This window comes from Otolemur garnettii, unplaced genomic scaffold (genome assembly GCF_000181295.1).
Source record: "Otolemur garnettii isolate 467f Iridium unplaced genomic scaffold, OtoGar3 scaffold00027, whole genome shotgun sequence".
In the NCBI taxonomy this organism is placed as follows: domain Eukaryota; kingdom Metazoa; phylum Chordata; class Mammalia; order Primates; family Galagidae; genus Otolemur; species Otolemur garnettii.
The window spans coordinates 18,113,698-18,131,953 of NW_003852422.1; the positions used below are offsets into that span (position 1 = coordinate 18,113,698).

Sequence of the window (18,256 nt, forward strand, 5' to 3'; positions counted from 1 at the left end):
ACTCCAACTGATTGCCTCAAGCAATCCTCCTGCCTTGGCCCCCCAAAGTGCTAGGATTATAAGTGTGAGCCACTGCACCCAACCAGACTCCAACTTATTTTAAACTCATTTCTCTCAACATGGCCCAAATGGCCCAAGTCTCACTATTCTCTCTGGGAGTTCACCGTCCCCACCTGCACCTGTCTCCTTGGGGCTCTCTCCCACCTGGTTCACACCTTCAGTGGCATCAAGCTCACCACAGTAAACTGCACTCCTATCTCCCACATCAGAGCAGAGACTCCTCACAGCCAGCACGTACTGGGCATAGATATAACTAAGGCACTCTCCACCGGGTTCCAGTCCAGGGCCTGCCCTATAGTACGTACTGGATATGTGCGGAACGAATGCAAGAATCAATCTATCAATCAAGAATATTAAGCTAGTGTTGAACACCTGTTGAGATAAATGTTTTCAAACATGTTATCCTACTTAACTTCCTTACAACCCTATTATCCCAATTCTAAAGCTAAAAACAAATTGAAGTTTTAAGAATCAGTCACCCGGGGTCGCAGAGCAAGTCAATGGTGACAGTATAGGAGAAAGTCAGGCTCCTCCTGTATCTGACATCTCCTACATGTTCTGAAGCATTCTAGCAACCGAGAGGTTCTCGGCATTAGTTCTGCAGGGAGACGGAGGAAGGAGGTGGTGAGAGAAAGGGTGAACCCACTCCATGTGAGTCAACCCTCAAAACTAGGTCACTCACAGCTACTCAATGGACACTCATGCTGGAGACTAGAAATAGCAGGAGAAACACTGCGTGGGGTCCTTCGAGGAGCTCCTAGGCTCAGCCAGCGGCGACTTCCTCCCCTGCCACCAGTGATGACATTAGGCAATATCTGAAGACATTTTCTTAGTGACAATTGGGAGGGGTGATAACAGGATCTAGGGGGCGGAGGCTAAAAATCCTACAGTGCTCCAGACAATCCTCCACAACAAAGAATGATCCAACCCAAAATGCCAAGAGCGCTGAGGCTGAGAAACTCGGACACACAGAAGTAGACATGGAAACAAATAAGCGTACACATTCACTTATGGTACAGAATAAGAATGAGTCCTAGGATAAAAACAAACCAAGCTGCCGGATGATCAGAGGGAGACTCGACTCACTCTGCCTGATCTGGCTGGATTAGTTGAAAAATTCAGGGGGCCTTTGCAAGGACAGTGGTCATAGGGCTAAGGATTGTGAGATGAGTACCTGGTAGGCACCTGGTAGCACCTGGTAGGCAGGGAAGGAGGTGACGAGGGCATTCCAGGCACCGCAAATAGCAAGACATTTACTGAAATATGAGTGAAGACTAGAGGACCCAGCTGCGGTACACTGAAAAAACTAAAATCCTGGCTTATGCTAATAACCCCCATCCTTCTGTCTTTCTTTTTCTTTTTGCTATCCTCACTTTCTACCCAACCATTTGCCTAAGAAAATGTCATTTTCACCAATGCTGATGGCTGCTGGGCGTGACTATGATTGAGTTGTGAATGTGATTAAGAAAAACTAAGCATTTTGACACCAAATAAGGAGAAAGAGATGAGTGGAAGACATTAATGGAAAGACCTTTGGATATATTCTGCCCATCCCAGTCCATGAGGGCACCGTACAGGACTGCAACCACAACCTCTACACACCAATTACGCTTCCTGTCCTTGCACACTGCAGTCAACTGCCTCCTTGAGATAACTGACAAACACACTTCCATCCAAGGTGAATTTTAGAGGCTGCAATACCGTGCCATATAAATTACCTTATGTGTTTTGCCTTGGAAAAATTTTAAAACCTCAAAATCACTGTCACTAGCTCACAGCCCTGCTGGCCATCTGTCATCCTAGGAGATGTCACCATCCACATGAGTCAGTGATTTTCAACTTATGGTCTGCATAAGTTCCCTTGTGGTCGAGGGGACTCCTTACAGGACGCCAAAGGATTCAATGTAGGAGGGCGAACACATAATGTTAAACTTACAGTCATTCAGTAACAAAGTGAGCTACTGAGCTTACATTGGCTCATTATGCTACAGGTGATATTTTTATATTTTGCTACTTATAATCTTAAATTAGCCCTTGACTAAACTAGAGACTTTCAGTATTCTAACAGGACCTCGTACTATTCTGAATTGTAGAGTAACTGCATATGAGGAATATCCCACCAAAGGGATGTTTTGATACCAATGCTTCATAAATGCCGGCTTTCAAAAGCTGTTACTCTTGCTTTAAATTATACGATTCCTATTAGTTTCACCCTTTAGTTTGCTTGAGGGTTTTTATTTGCATCAACAATATTTTAAAATACTAATTTTTTCTAAGACACTAAAATGAGACAAGTATGAGTCCTCTTGTTAAATAATATACTCATCCCTGTATCCAAACTAGCCTCTCGGTGAGCTAGCAGTGCACAATTTTTTTTTTTTTTTTTTTTTTGGAGACAGAGTCTCACTATGTCGCCCTCAGTAGAGTGCCCATGGCATCACAGCTTTTTTGGAGACAGAGTCTCACTATGTCACCCTTGGTAGAGTGCTATGGAGTCATAGCTCACAGCATCCTCAAACTCTTGGGCTCAAGCGATTCTCTTGCCTCAGTCTCCCAAGTAGCTGGGACAACAGGCGTCTGCCACAATGCCCAGCTATTTTTTTTGGTCGTAGTTGTCATTGTTGTTTGGCAGGCCTGGGCCAGGATCAAACTCGCCAGCCCCAGTGTATGTGGCCGGTGCCCTAACCACTGAGCTACAGGTGCTGAGCCCAGCAGTGCCCTCTTGTCACAGTGGTAAGGGAAGACTGGGTAAGTGCATCACCAAAGGCTGAGTGACCTCTGCAGCTCCTTGGTTAGCTCAACTCCAGTCAACTCACCTTCCACTCTGCCTCCGCCAACCACTGCCATGGTAAGCACACTGGGTCCTGTCCTCACCTGAGAAGCCTTGAATATCGCCACCCTGAACACAACCTTCTCTACTGCCAGGCCTTCCTCACACCTGATCTTCAACCTCCTAGGCCTGTGCTTCCCAAACCTCTGCACACTGGAATCACCTGGGGACCTCTGACCACGCCCAAGGTCCCGTCGCATACCAATTACATGGGAACGTCCTCTAGTAGGACCAGGTACCAATAGTTCTTAAAGATCTGTATGTGATTTCAATGTGTAGCACAGTTTGGGGCCCACTATCAAGGGGGCATTCAGTCCCAGGACTCCAAAGTTTCTTCAAACACTATCCACCTCCTTCCCTTCCTCCCCCATCCAGCCTGGACCCCATGGTCATCCTGTCAATCAGTCTTTCACAACTGCCCTCCATCCCCTTTTAACTGCATTACAAAACTGCAATACTCAAACAGTGCTAAAATGCATATTTTCTTCCTCCACTTTTCCCTCCAGATTATTACAGCCTGTCACAACTACAAACTCCCAGTGAATCCTTTTACCTGCTCTTAGCTCCCTCTCTCATGCCCCAATTTCCACCTCCTTCCCTTCCGCTACTCGGGTGTTTGCTTTAGGAATGTTTGCTCCTCAATTCCCACCCACTGCCCCCAGACATAGGCCCATCCAGACACCCAGCCTGTCTTCTCTCCCTTCAGTTTCAGAAACAAGGTTTTCCTCCTCCAAAGCCAACCCCTTCCCTCTACCTTTGAAATCGCTCAGTCTCTCGTCCCCTGGGGAGCCCGTCTTAGCAATCCCTCCCTCACCTGATCTTAGGTAAGCCTTCCTCCCTACTGGCTCTTCAACCTCAGCCCACAAATATCCCCAACTGTCTCCAAAAATAACCTCCTCCCGCTACTCTCTCCTTCCTCCCTGCCTCATACAGACTTTTATGAGTGTGCTACACTTGCTATTTCCATTTCCACACCTCCCATTCACACGTAAACCCACCACAATCCAGCTTCTGCCTCCGATGTCCTTGGAAGACAGTTGTGAAGAATACTACTAATGACCTCCCTGGCAAATACCTTTTGATAGTTCTAACACTCAGAAGCCACTGCCCTTGATGCAAGTGATCGCGGCCTCCCGTCCTGAACTCTCCCTCCCCTGTGTTTGCAGGTCTGTGCGTTGTCCTCACTCTCCTCACACGCCTGCACGCTCCTGCTCTAATCATCCCCTCTTCCTCCTCCCTTCACGTCAGTCACCCCAGAGTCTACCTACGGAGGCTCTCATCCACTCCCACTGTGGCGGGGACCATCTGTATGCTGGAGATTCTTCACTTTGTCACATCACCCACCCACACCTCAAGTTTCACTCCCTTAGATTTAACTGAGAGACGTGGGAACATGGATACCCACAGCGGCCTCATACTCGCCATAAACAAAGCAACTCATCATCATCCACCACAAAAGCTGGTCATACATTCGCTACAACACTTGACGGAGCCACTTTCTGTTCAGTCACCCAGTGGAGAAGCCCGAGAGCAGCTTCCCTTGCCACCCACACCTACTCAACCTTCAGGTCCCGCCAACACAATGCAAACTATTCTTGAATTTAAACTCCCCTCTCTAGTCCCTCTGGTATGTTTTGCAGACTGGCTTACATATAAAATTCCCTATGAAAAAAGGATTATAAAGCTATTTTTTTAAAGTTTGGAGGCCACTGTGGTAAAAGACGAAGCTGAAGCAGCATCGCACAGTGCTTGAATCAGCTCACCTCCATCTCCACCTGCCTCCCAAGGGCACCGAATGCACTTGGCATTTCCCCCTCCTCTCTGCTTACAACGCTCACTTGTCCCAGAACACTGCAAACCCGTCTCCACCCATCCCTGACTGTATCTATTCATCCTTTAATGTCCCTTCCTCCAAGGAGCCAGTCCTGACCTCACCTCAGGCTGGGACAGGTTTCTGCAGCAGCTTCTGCATTTCCCAGCCCTCCTACGCACTGCACTGTGTTCACCTGTTTATATTTCCTGAAGGTAAATATCACATCTTATTCATTTGATTCTTCAGGGCCAAACCCAAGAAATGTTTAACTGAACTTGACAGATTCAATTATCTTCTAAGTGGGGGGGGGGGCTATAAAAGTCAAGAAGTTTGAAAATCCTTTGTATGGTCTAATAAAGAGCAGATTTTCAAGCATATCAGAAGAGAAGAAATTACTTCTTCCCCCAAAGTACTAAAATATTAAACATTAGCCACAAATCTTTGTACCTCTATCAAATTACGTCACAACACCTTTGAGTTCTCAAATAAGACTTGAATATGAAGTGTCACACTCTCACCAGCTAAGGCGATCTGGCTGCTGACAAGCTCGTGGGGTCTAACCGACCTCGCGCTCCTTCTCTCTCGGAGACTATTCTCTCAGCAGTCTGCCATTTCATTCATTATGTGGGGCAGCCAAAGAAATGTCTCCTTTGCTGCATCTCACATTCATTCCAAAATGATCTAATACCTTCTGTTTTTGTTAAGGTATTTCCAAGGCAAAACAAAACTGTTCTGAATTTAAAACCAGCACAGAAGCCAGCTGCAGTGCCTCACGCCTGTAATCCTAGCACTCTGGGAAGCCAAGGTGGGTGGATTGCTTGAGCTCTTGAGTTCAAGACAAGCATGAGTAAAGCGAAACCCCGTCTTCACTAAAAATAGAAAAACTGGCTGGGCGTCATGTTGGGCGCCTCTGGTCCCAGTTACGTCAGAGGCTGAGGCAAAAGGATGGCCAGAGCCCAAGAGATTGAGTTTGCTGTGAGCTAAGATGATGCCATGGCAAGACAGTGAGACCTGTCCCCCAGGCCAGTGAAAAGCCCAGCACAGAACAAGGCCACTTTTCCCTGGTTCAGAATATGGTGAATTAAATTCAGTATGAACTACAAATTCCCTTCACAGACCAACCGAACACTTATAATGTGCAAAACACAGGGTCAATAGGCACTAAAAACATGGGTTTATTAAGTTTGGGGAAGGGTGGGTCCCCTGTGTATGGCATTATTTGAATGTGTTATGCAATCATCACAATAAACAGTCATGTCTAATTCAAGGGTCCTTTAAGAAGGGAAAAGAACTAAAACCCTGTAATCACCAAAAAAGTTAGTAAATACAAACTATTTTTGAAAGTTCAACTCCTTGATGTAATAGTTAATTCTGCACTCAGAGTAACCTAAAACTCATTTCCTTCAAACTGGAGAAAAGCTGGTGCAAAGTTAACTTGAGTTGGAAATGTCCACAATTCTCAAACTCCAAAATATATACACATGATGCGCACTCACACTGATTTACACATGTGAACTCACTTACACTACACGTCGTGTACTTGTTTATGTGTGTGAGAGCCCTATGAAAGTGGATTTTATTTTAATGGAGAACTTGCAGCAGGTATCACAGTTGTGGGGCAGGGAGGGCCAACTAATTGCAGAAAGATCAATTGTAAGGTTTTATCTGGGGAAAGGGGACAAACTAGAAGGGTGGCAGAGGCAGAGAGCAAATTGCTTTTAGAAAATGATAAAATGATAAAGTTCATTTTGGATTGGATTTCAAGGGGGGGATAAAATCTATGATTTTTAATACCTACAAGGGGACAAACAGTGGTGACACTTACTAAGATAGAGAAAGTGCTGGCAAACGTTTTCTATAAAGAGATATATAGCAAATATTATAAACCTTGAGGGCCTCACAAGGTTTCTAGTACATATTCTTGTGTGTTTTAAGAAATTTTTTTAATTATAAAAACTATTCTTAGCTCAAGGGCCCTGCAGACCTGTAGGCCACAGTTGGTACACTCTACATCAGTGGTTCTCAACCTTCCTAATGCTAAAATGTATTTTCATTGTTAAAAAGGGGTCGTGACCCACAGGTTGAGAACCGCTGCTCTGCATGGTAGAGAATAATAAAGAATGGGATTTTTGTTGTTGTTGTTGTTTTTTGAGACAGAGCCTCAAGCTGTTGCCCTGGGTAGAGTGCTATGGCATCACAACTCACAGCAACCTCCAACTCCTGGGCTGGACCGATTCTCCTGCCTCCACCTCTAGGGTGACCAGATTTTAACATCTGTAAAGTGGGACAACATGGCCGGGGGAGGGCAGGGGCAGGGCAAGGGGCAGGGGCGGGGATGGGGCAGGGCAGGGCCTGACAACAATGCAAACTTTGATAAGCAGTTCTCGATAATCACTTCTCAACAATTATTTGTTATTATTACAGTTTAACATTACAAAATTAACAAAAGTAATATACAACTCATATTCTGGCGAAATAGCCACATGGCAGCCGAAAACCGTATATTCCCTTCCTGCTCTCCCACCTGTTCATGCATTCTTTCCAAAAATCGGGACTTTTTAAAAACAACACGGGACATATTGTTCAAAAGTGGGACTGTCCTGCCAAAAGCGGGACGTCTGGTCACCCTATCCACCTCCAAGTAGCTGGGACTACAGGCGCTCCCCACAACGCCCAGTTATTTTTTTTGGTTGCAGCCATCATTGTTGTTTGGCAGGCCAGGCCGGATTCAAACCCGCCAACTCAGGTGTATGTGGCTGGCACCTTAGCCGCTTGAGCCACAGGCGCTGAGCCAAGAATGGGATGTTGGCTCAAAAGGATGATAATTATGATTTCAACCTTAGATGTGATGATTTTAAAGTACCTTGGATAAATCAAAGCAGAGATCCAGCAAGCAGCAGGACTGTCACAGGGAATAGAATAAGCAAATGAGCTGTTAAAATTCTTGCACAGTGAGAAAGAAAATTGAATTTTCAAGAGAGCAAGGTCCTGATGAGAAGGGAGGGGAAAAAAACAGGATGACACACAGCCATTCTCCTCATGTTTGTGCCAAATACTACAGTTGTGGGGGGAGACTAAGAACCCTGCAGAACCCTCTAGAACTCAGAGCGGAATTTGGGCAGGGCAGTCATGTTAAGAAGGAAGGGTTAGACTCAGGATTCAACAACCAAGGCTCTCAGCTGGAAGCCCTGAAAGGCTGCACTAGAGAGGTGGGAGTAAAACCACAGGCAGGCCGAGATTTAAACTACTGCAGCCTGGACGTGACTCTAGTTATCTCCAATTATGTTAAGTTAATCAGCCTTTGTGCTATCCGAACAGCAGAGAAAGGGCAAACTTTCTCTAGAAGAGCATATCATGTGAACACACTAGAACTGTTTTTAATACAATCTCTGGTATTTACTCAAACTTACTAGACAGGCCAAGAGGTCAGATGAGAGCACAACACTGACAATACAGGCAACCAAGAGGAACTCACCAATGATAGAAAATATGAGCGCTGACAGACAAAAACTTCAAAACAACTAGGCTGAATATGGTCAAGAAAACAGAGGACATGGGAGAGAGAGAAGATGAAAAGAGATAAAGTTGAAAACTGAATTTCAAGGACCAAGGTCCTGGTGAGAAGGGAAGAAAACAGGATGACACAGACGTCAGACAACTGAAATCTGTAAAAAGGATCAAAAGAGTACTCTAAAAATAAACACAATAACAGCTAAACATGAAAACGCAATAGACAAGTTTGTGGAAAAACAGCAGAAAACATTAGTGATGTGAAACACAGAAAATATACACACTGAAACACAGGGAGAAAAAGGTAAAAAACTAGAGAGAAGAACGGGAAACCAGAGAAATGTAGTTTTAATTTTGAAAATAGAGAAGGGGCTCGGCACACTGGTTAAGGCACTGGCCACATGCACTGACCCAGCCTGAGTCTGCTAAACAACAATGACAACTGCGACAAAAAATAACCGGGCATTGTGGCAGGTGCCTGTAGTCCCAGCTACTTAGGAGGCTGAGGCAAGAGAATCGCTTAAGCCCAAGGGTTTGATGTTGCTGTGAGCTGTGATGCCACCATACTCTACAGAGGGTGACATAATAAGACTCTGTCTCAAAAAACAATTAAAATGGAGAAAGGTATCCATGTAACAAAAACATTTTACCCCAAGAGAGATGAGAGAAATGTAACAGAGTTTAAAACATAGTGACCAAAAATGTCCCTGCATTAGTGAAAGACAAACTCACAGATTCAAGAAGCTATGGAAACTGCAAGCAGTATAAATACAAGGAAAACCACACCCAGGCACTGCATATTTAAACTGCTAAAAATTAAAAAAGAGAGAAGAGAGTGAGAGAGAAAACCTTAAAATCAACAAGAGGAAAAAGACACATCACCTTGACAGGAGCAACAAGAAGAGTGATGTCTGGTTTCTTAGAAGGGGGGGGTGGGGGGGCCAGGGGGTAAAAAATGAGAAGATAACAAAATCTTTAAAGTAGTAAAAGATAATAACCACCAATCTAAAAATCGATAATCAGCCAATATGTCCTTCAAAAATGGAGAACATTTTTCTGACAATCCAAAACTTAATGTGTAGTTCCTCAGGCAGAAGGAAAATGATCTTAGATGAAAACACGGAAAAGTAAAAGATAAAAAGAACGAGGAAAAGTTAACTATGAGGCTACACATTAAATAATATTGACTGAACAAAATAATAACATGTTGTTGGATTTAAAATGCAACTAAAATTACAATACATGACAACTAAAACCTAAAAAGAAGGGACAAAGGGACTTACAGTGTTGTAACGCCCTGGCGCTATCAGAGAAATTATAATAATAATAATTTGTCTTAGCCTGTAGGAAGAGGAAAATGCATTTATAATCTCTAAGGTAAAAACTAAAAGAATACTAACAGTAGCTATAGTCAACAAGCATGTGGAGGGGAAAATAAAATAATTGTTTAATTTATAAGAGAATTAGAAGAGAGTTAATAAAAAAAGGTGAGTTCAGTAACATTTAAATGTTAAGATAGTAGATCTAAACCCAAATATATCAATTTTAAGAGAAAAATAGAAATAGAGTAGCAGGGATTGGCAGTGTCCACAATAATTAGCTAAGAGAATAGCAGAGAGAGAAGGAGAGGTAGCAATTTAGAAAGTAATTCAGCAACCTAGGAAAGCTGGTAAGGGAGAAGATGTGTATGTAATATTTTATCTATAGCTCCATCTAAAACACAACATCATAACCAACGTTCAAGCCGTGTTACCAGAAAAAGTTAATTAACATTCAATAGTCCTACTTTTTTTAAGGAATGCATAGTTTCCCATTTAAAAAGTTAAACTTTAAAAACTTGACCAGATTCAGTGACCATAGCTCAGGGGTTAGGATGCTGGCCACATACACCAGGGCTGGTGGGTTTGAACCCAGCCCCAGCCTGCTAAACAACAACTACAACAACAACAACAAAAAACAGCCAGGCATTGTGGAGGGCACCTATAGTCCCCGCTACTTGGGAGGCTGAGGCAAGAGAATCACTTAAGCCCAAGAGTTTGAGGTTGCTGTGAGATGTGATGCCACAGCACTCTACTGAGGGCAACAAAGTGAGACTCTGTGTCAAAAAAAATAAAAAATTAAAATAAAAAAATTAAAACTTGGCCCCCCAAATAATAATGTTATGCTAAGTCTGGACATTTCACAAAATACACAAAGTCTATATTTTAATATGTCAATAATCATTGAAAAGAAAAAATTCCAATTATTGTTCTCCATTGACAACTGCCAGCATCCAGAAAGCAATCAAAATTCTGAATGCAATTATTATGATACCCAAAATAGAATTCTTTCAAGATATTGTATCTGTTCTTATGTCAGAAACTGACCATTTATTAAAATATCTCTACATCACACAACCACCTAAGCTGATAACAAGTACCTTCCATGTTAGAAGGTCATTTTTTTTAATTACTGGAATAATATTCTAATATCTCTCAATACTTCTTACAGAATAGAAGGTGACAACTGTTTCCTTACTTAACTGAGAAAATATATTTCTCTCATAGACAGAGACAGATGAAACAGACATTTCCTCTTCAGTTTCCCTAAGACTAGATAGCTCCGCTAAGGCTTCTTAACTTTGTTAAGGACTTGATAGCAATTAATATAATTTAAAATTTTGTCCTAGTAACAAAACTGAATTTATATGCTCATATAATACACATACAATCAACATATTCATATTTTCTGTTAAAATATTCATTGAAGTTTTGAGGTAGAATGTTAAGCAAGTTTAATTGATTCTTCAAAGGTCATATATATCACAAAAATTCTTCCAAGGACAAAAACTGTCCACCAGACAAGGCCAGGTATCGTCCTCTACACAACGTCATTCTGGCTTGTGTACCTTACAGTGCCCTTTTCACAATGAATCAGAAAGTCAATTCAATCAGTACGATTTTTTTTTTTACAGAGTGAATTCTGTAAGCAAAAAACACAGATCGTGTTCTTAGTAGGTTACATTTGACTTCTAAATTCCATTCTCTCCCCTAGTTACACAGAATACAAAGCTTCTGACCTTTGCAAATTTAGCCCATTCATTTTTTTTTTCAGGCTTTTGACTAATTAGACAACAGAAAGAGAAAAGGCAAGGTAAAAGATAAATCATCCTAGTCATCTTTCACTTTCCTCAACTTTGTCATTTATCCATACAACTAGGGTGATTCTGACTGGTCCAACAATACCCAGGATATAAAGGTGCTGAACAGAAAATTACACACACTTCTCCTAAGGAGTAAACTTCATGGCAGGGAGGGCTCTCTGTCTGGCTTCACTAATAAAATCCCTCTGGCCCAACACATCCCCCAAGATGACCTCTCCAAGAACTGCATCTATGGCAGATGCTTCATAAGAAAACTTGTCAAAAAGATCGCCTGATATGCTCAGACCCACCTTCTCAGCATATTCATCTATACACATTCGCTGAACACTACCATGCAATCTATGATCACCTGGTTATTTACATTTTACAAATCCTCTGACTACTAATCCAGTACTGTACTGATGTTGGGGGTTGTGGGGCTTAAAAACAAAAAAGAAGGAAAGAAAATGGCCGAATCTTCAAGGGACTAAAACCACGTCTTTCCTTTTAACCTATGTAACCCCTAATTGTATCCTCTTCCACTGCAAATAACCTGATATCTTCAACTCCCTCTCTTCCATTATTACCAATTACAAGGAAATAATTCCTAGTAAGGGTGAACTCTCCAGCTCTGTTCTTACCACCACATCCTCCTACATTGTTGCACCAATCACGCTCTCCACCAACACAAAATTCGGTGATCGAAACAGATTATAAACCCTGCCGTTAACTCTCCAGCCACCTACCTTCTTTTTCCATCAAAAGCAAATTTCTTCCCCATCGTCTCCTTCCTGACTCCATCTCATATTCATTCTCGTTCCTCGTACTCTAAGTTCTGACACAAGTAACTCTATCAAAACAGCTGTCCTCACGACCACCAATGACTTTCCAACTTAACTAAATGTAAATACTTTTTTATTCACCAATACTTTGCCATTGTACTCTCTGATCAACTGCCAGCCTTTTCTTCCTTTACAAAGGTTGGTTCTCAATTGTATGTGTGAGCTAGAATTTGCCTTTAGGATCTCTCTCTCTGCCTCTCACTGGCTCATCTCTTTCTGCCACCTAAGTATGCGTTCCATCTTCACATTTTTTCCAATTCCACACTCTGTCCCTCAATTACATTATCTGAAGATACAACTTGAAAAGCATTTATTTCTTAAAGGATAAAGTTACATACAAGTTTCTATCTTAAATTTTACCCCAAGTTTTTACAAGGTATTACCAATAGTCAAAAGGTACTAAATCAAGTTTATTCATTTTTCTCATTAACTAATCTATTCAACATATATCCATTTTTTTAAAGAGTCAGATGGCTACAACTGGAATAATCAAGCGCTGAAGAATAAAATAAAATGAGGTAGGCATAAGTCTGATCAGGCAGGGCCTCATAGGTCACTGTAGGAAGTGTGAATTTTGTTTTAAAAATGACAGACCATTCAAGGTTACTTGCCCAAGGTCACCCACAACTGGCAAGGTACAGGGGTATGACGTGAACACAGACATACTTGTTAGGAGAAACCAGGTTCTTAACTACTCCTCTGAGCTGCTTTTTAAGAACAAAGCAAAGGTCATTCCATGGGAGACCTACAATTGTGATACTGATAATGTCATCTTGTGACACGGGGGTCAGCACACTGCAACCATGGGTCAAAACCCAGCCCACACCCTGCTTTTGTAAAAAGTTTTATTGGAAGCCAGCTGTGCTCATTTTTTACATATTGTCTGTGGCTGTTTCCATCCCATAACACAGAGGTCAAGTCACTATTACAAAGATAACCCACAAATCCTAAAACTAGCTAGCCATTTATAGAAAGAATTTGCCAATCCTTGTTCTATCCAACTGTCTTTTAGGAGCACCATTTGCAAACAGAGGGCGGGGGGCATACTAACTCACTCCCCCTGGGAAGGTTGTAGAGGACACCAAGAGCCAGACGACCTCTGAGCAAGATGATTTGCAGCTGGGGGGCGGACCCTCAGGCAATTCATCCACAGGTGTTCTTTAGGAGAAAGAGCCAAGCCTCTGGCGATCCTTAGGCACACAGTCATTGTCTAATACTCCCTACACCTGCAAAGTACCATCTCAATAAAAGGCTACTGTGGAGGTTGCTCGGGGCTACCTGCAATCAAGGTTAGCCCGCCTCCTGCAAGCTTAGACTTCTAATCCCTCATGCCTGCAGCGATGGAGACCAGGGCCACAGGGGTTGCAACAGGAGGTAGCATATCTGGAAAGATCTGATGATAGCAGGCACCTCAAAATGGGAACTGCTGTCCAATTCAGGTTCTGCACTCACGTCCCTGCTCTTCTCACCATGTAACTTCTTTCTCCAAGGTATTTTGCTCCTCTCTCTCACACACCCCATCTCCCAACACCACCTAGAAGAGGCAAATGTCCTCTGTTACAATCATCCTCAAAGCCTATTTCCTGGTCTGCACATTTCTATTCGCCCCACTGCAATTCTCCCTTCAGCTGAACCTGGGTCTCTGAAATAATCCTGAATGTCACACTCATGTGCTACTGATTTGTGAAGTCCTGTGAATCCAATCTACACAACAGCTGCAAGCCGTTCCCTCCTCTCCATTTCCACTGCTCACCCCTATTTCCAGTCTCTATTACCTCTCACCAGATCGTTCCAGTAGCCTCAAAATTCAGTTTCCATATCAACATTTATAAAAGTCCCACATACATATGTTAGACGCGACAAAATATTTCTTAAACAAAATCTGTAAAACCCGTTCAACATCATGTCACCACCCACTGACCTGAGTCCTCAGCTCCGCATTAAGTTCTTCCACAAGATGATTCCAAGCTACACCTCTAAACTAATTTCCTATCAAATTTCTTGAACACTTACGATGTTTTCACTAGTATATACCATGTTGCATAGAGTTATACTACAACATAGTATAATCATACTACGTAGAGCACTGGAAATAAAAAGATGAAAAACTCAATTCCTGTCTACAAGAAGCTAAAATCTAGTAGGGAAGACAGAAATAAATGAGTGGGGTGAGGGAGGAAATGGCCCATGCAAAGTGTAAAGTGTTTTAGGGAAGGTATGAAGAGGAGCATGCAAACACAAAAAGACTGTAAGAATTCTGCCAGAGGTGGGAGAGGAAATGAGAGCTGGGGATGGCTTGAGTAAAGACAGCCGTGGGGGAAAGGAAGAGGCAACTGGATGCAGGATTCCTACTGCTCCAATCATTTTTTCCCCAGAGTGGTGTGTGTTTGTTTGCTTGCTTGTTTATTATCGTTGCCTGCTAAACAGAGAAAAGAGTGGTGTCGAGTTAAACCAGAAGTAGCTTTGCCTTCCTGGGTAAACTTGGCAACATCTAAAGACTTGATTGTCACAGCTGCTGAAAGAGAGGTGCTGCTGGCATGATATGGGTGGGAGAGAAGTGCTGCTCAGTGTCTATTACACTACAACAAAAAATTATTCATCCCCAGATGGTCTTCTCAAATGAACAACCATGGTCTCCATGGCGTCACAAGGAACAAAAGTAAAGGAGGGGATGAACTTGAGATAATTCCAGGACGTCCTGGAACACCGACAATACAGAGATGGTGGGAAGGAGAGTGAGTTCTATCTGGACACCACACTCACCAAAATCAAAGGGGACAATGCAAAACTGAACGCAGGGCAAAAGCCATTCGGGAACAGAGAGGGTCTGGAGACTGCAAAGCAGGGGGGCGGGGGGGGGACAGGTATTTGGTCAGAGGTCAGAAAACCATCCAGAGGACAGCTCTAAGTATTCCCTGCAGAAGGAGCCTCAAACTCGACATGAGAAATCCCCCACAGTGCAGCCAACATACATTTTTCATAAAGTGATTATCCTCCTGCAGCCTCAGCTTCCTAAGCCTTCTTCCTCCCTTCTATAATTGTTTTCCTTGTAGGCCAGGCAACAATTACCACTGCTACAAGACTAAGGAGGTTTACAAGCAATCTATTTTACAATACGTTAAGTGTAGTGTCTCTGATATCTGGTGCTTTTATCACTAATTGCACTATAAAATACGCTATTAAAACAGGGACAAACAAGATTGTAAAAATCACATAATGGACCATGACCACTTACAAAAGCCATTCATAACTGTTACTGTACCACTTACGTTTCTTTAATTTTCCAGTTATATAATTATTTTTCCGAATGTTTACATCTAAGGGATTCCATCAAGTAAAAGAATATATTTGTGAGTTGTCTGACCTACATACATGCCCCTCCGCATATTGTAAATTTGCCCCAAATGAAAATTATATAGCATGAATTCCCAAGGACAGCTATGTGATTCCTGGAAAGAAATTACAGGCCTGGCAAATCCACTGAAGCTGTGGTTTCTTTTCAAACTTTAGAGCGCGTGACTAAAAGCATAAAGAATAAAAGCAAAAATGCAGAAGAATTTCACGATTCTAATTTCTGAGAAACACAGCACAGCAGATAATACACATAAAGTTTGAGAGAAGGAAGAATGATAAAGGGTGGTACTACTGCCAGTTACTAAAGGAAGTGGCTCAGCGGACTGCCCATCATACCCCATATGTCACCGGCACTCACCAACTCACAGTAACTGTCAACTTTGTACAGGAGACTTTCAACCCCTTTGCTATTTATCTGCATGTCTAATTATTTTTTAAAAACTGAAAATCAAGAAGAAGAGGATGAAAATAAAAGTGTTAATGCTCTCCATTAATATCTCTAAGGAATATTTAGATGAAAGGTGAATTTTAAATAGTAATTCACGTGAAATACTAGGATTGCCTCCAGGTGTCACTGAACCAGAAGAGACAAACTAGCTCTAAGAAGACCCCACTACACCAAAACCACAAACCGCACCGTGGCTAGCTCTAGAAAACCATAGATGAGTAGTCAATTAATGAACTGAGATTGTTTCTTTTTTTTTAATAGGATAATTTTCTGTTAACTGAAGAAGTAACGTATGCATTGATTATAAGTGTCAGTGAGGAAAGTGTCACTGAAGTTAAGTCTCACAGAAAATTTCCAGTCCTGTACAACTCCGTCACACTTATTCTCAAGTATTTTCTAAAATTCCTATAGTGGCTTAACCTTTCTACAATCAGAACCTAATTTTAAAACAAATGTTATGTCACAATTACAGGCATCCTAGTTGTACCTAAATGACTTTTTTTTTTCCCTGCTGGAGACATTAGGCAGTGCTCAATCTCTTAAAAGAAAAACTATTAAAAAGCCAAGCAGACTGATTACAATACAACGTTTGCTCTAATTTCAGAAACTAAAGTCACTTAATTCAGCCAGAATAACTTTAAAATATTTCAATAGTAAGAAAAATCTATTTTTCACATTGCCCATATGCTAGAATTACTCAAACTATGTTGGATAAACCTAAATGAAAATCATAAGTTTATTTTTCAACAGTGTCATCTCTCAAAAATTGTCCTCTAAGACACACCAACGCATAGCAAAGACCCACCCAAATGCAGTGAAGTGGGACCTCCATACCTCATGACCCTCCATGTAAAACTTACCTTGTCCGATGCTTCAGATGCCAATAGGTTAGTTGCGAGGGTTTGTAGCTTATGGTGGGCCACGTTTTTAAGGGCAGCAAGACTGCGTCTCGTCATGGCTTGTTTTAGGTTGATTGCTGGATGACTGAGGGAATCAACAGCAGCAGGAACGGCTTCATCACAAGCATTCAGGATCTCCACCGCTGTGATCCCCATCACGCAGCGATCCAACGCTCCTGGGAGACAGATACGTTCACAAATACTACATGATACTGTAGAAGGTCTAAATGGCTTTGAAGTAAAGAAAATAGCATGAAAATCTGCTGTACAGGAATAATGTTTTATCAATGCCTCCCAGAAATATCTTCTTGTACTTCCTGCTTCTAATGATCATCCGTGTGGCATCATCACCTCCATCGTTTCCTCTCCCATGAAGCCCCCGACACAATGTCAAAAAAAGTAAAGTTCACAGCCAAGATTCCAACGACCTCCTCCAGGATTTTCCACTCTCGTCCTATCCCCAGATGGTTTTCTTGGCTACACCATTACTCTACTACAAGTATCAAATTCTATGGCAACCGTTCTCTAAGTTGTATATCAATCTAAAACAAACAACCAAAAAAACTTACTAAGGGGTGCTCTTTTTTTCTCCTTGAATAATTCCTAGAGTTTCTCTTTCTCTAGGAAACCTCCACGAAACAGAAAAAATCTTGTAACTTCTCCATTCTATCTGAAAAGTCTTGACTCTTAACTCTCACCACTCAGTTAAATGTTTCCCCATATATTTGTGAAAATAGCTACTTATAACTACTTGAAAGCTTTTCCGGTGGCCATCCTTTCCGTTTACCTTTATCTACACAGTTCCTGTCTAAGTTAGAACACAAGCCTCTTTCTCATGGATAAAGGGGGCGTCATCACCTTCCTCATCGCCACCTTTCGGGCCTATACTCTAATGATACATTTTCAGCGAGTTGCTGCCATCTTATCAACTTCTCCCTTTTCTGCTTTGTTTTCTCCACATCGCTCATCACCAGCTAACATACTATACGTTAAAAGTTTTTTGTTCTCTTTGACCTGCCTCTCCCTACCAAGAATATGAACTACACGAGACCTAGAGAGTTTCCAGTGTTCTGTTCCCTGCTGCACACAGGAGCCACCTGTTGATTAGAGTTAATAGCTTTAAAATACAAACTTCTAACAAATCTACAAGGAAAAATTATAAGCCAATAGAATCATGTTCAAAGGATACGATCCAGAAAACAATACAAATGGACAATAACAACACAGAAAGATATCAAACTCACCAGTAATCAAAGAAAAACAATTATAGCAACAACAAACCACCATTCATCTCTTATCCTTAAGGGTAATATATTTGACAAATTAGTAATTCTTTATTTGGCCAATCCTGTTAAACTTAAAGCTCACATCTCCTTTAA

The 18,256-nt window shown here is 42.0% G+C and overlaps 1 protein-coding gene across 1 annotated transcript in view; it reads right to left on the reverse strand.

Annotated features, from left to right (window-relative positions):
• WDR7 (WD repeat domain 7) overlaps positions 1 to 18,256 on the reverse strand; it is a 356,864-nt gene that overhangs the window by 256,689 nt on the left and 81,919 nt on the right. Inside the window, exon 14 of the mRNA XM_012804318.2 lies at positions 16,839 to 17,053. Coding sequence (XP_012659772.1) covers positions 16,839 to 17,053 — 215 coding nt within the window. The remainder of the gene's footprint in view (positions 1 to 16,838; positions 17,054 to 18,256) is intronic.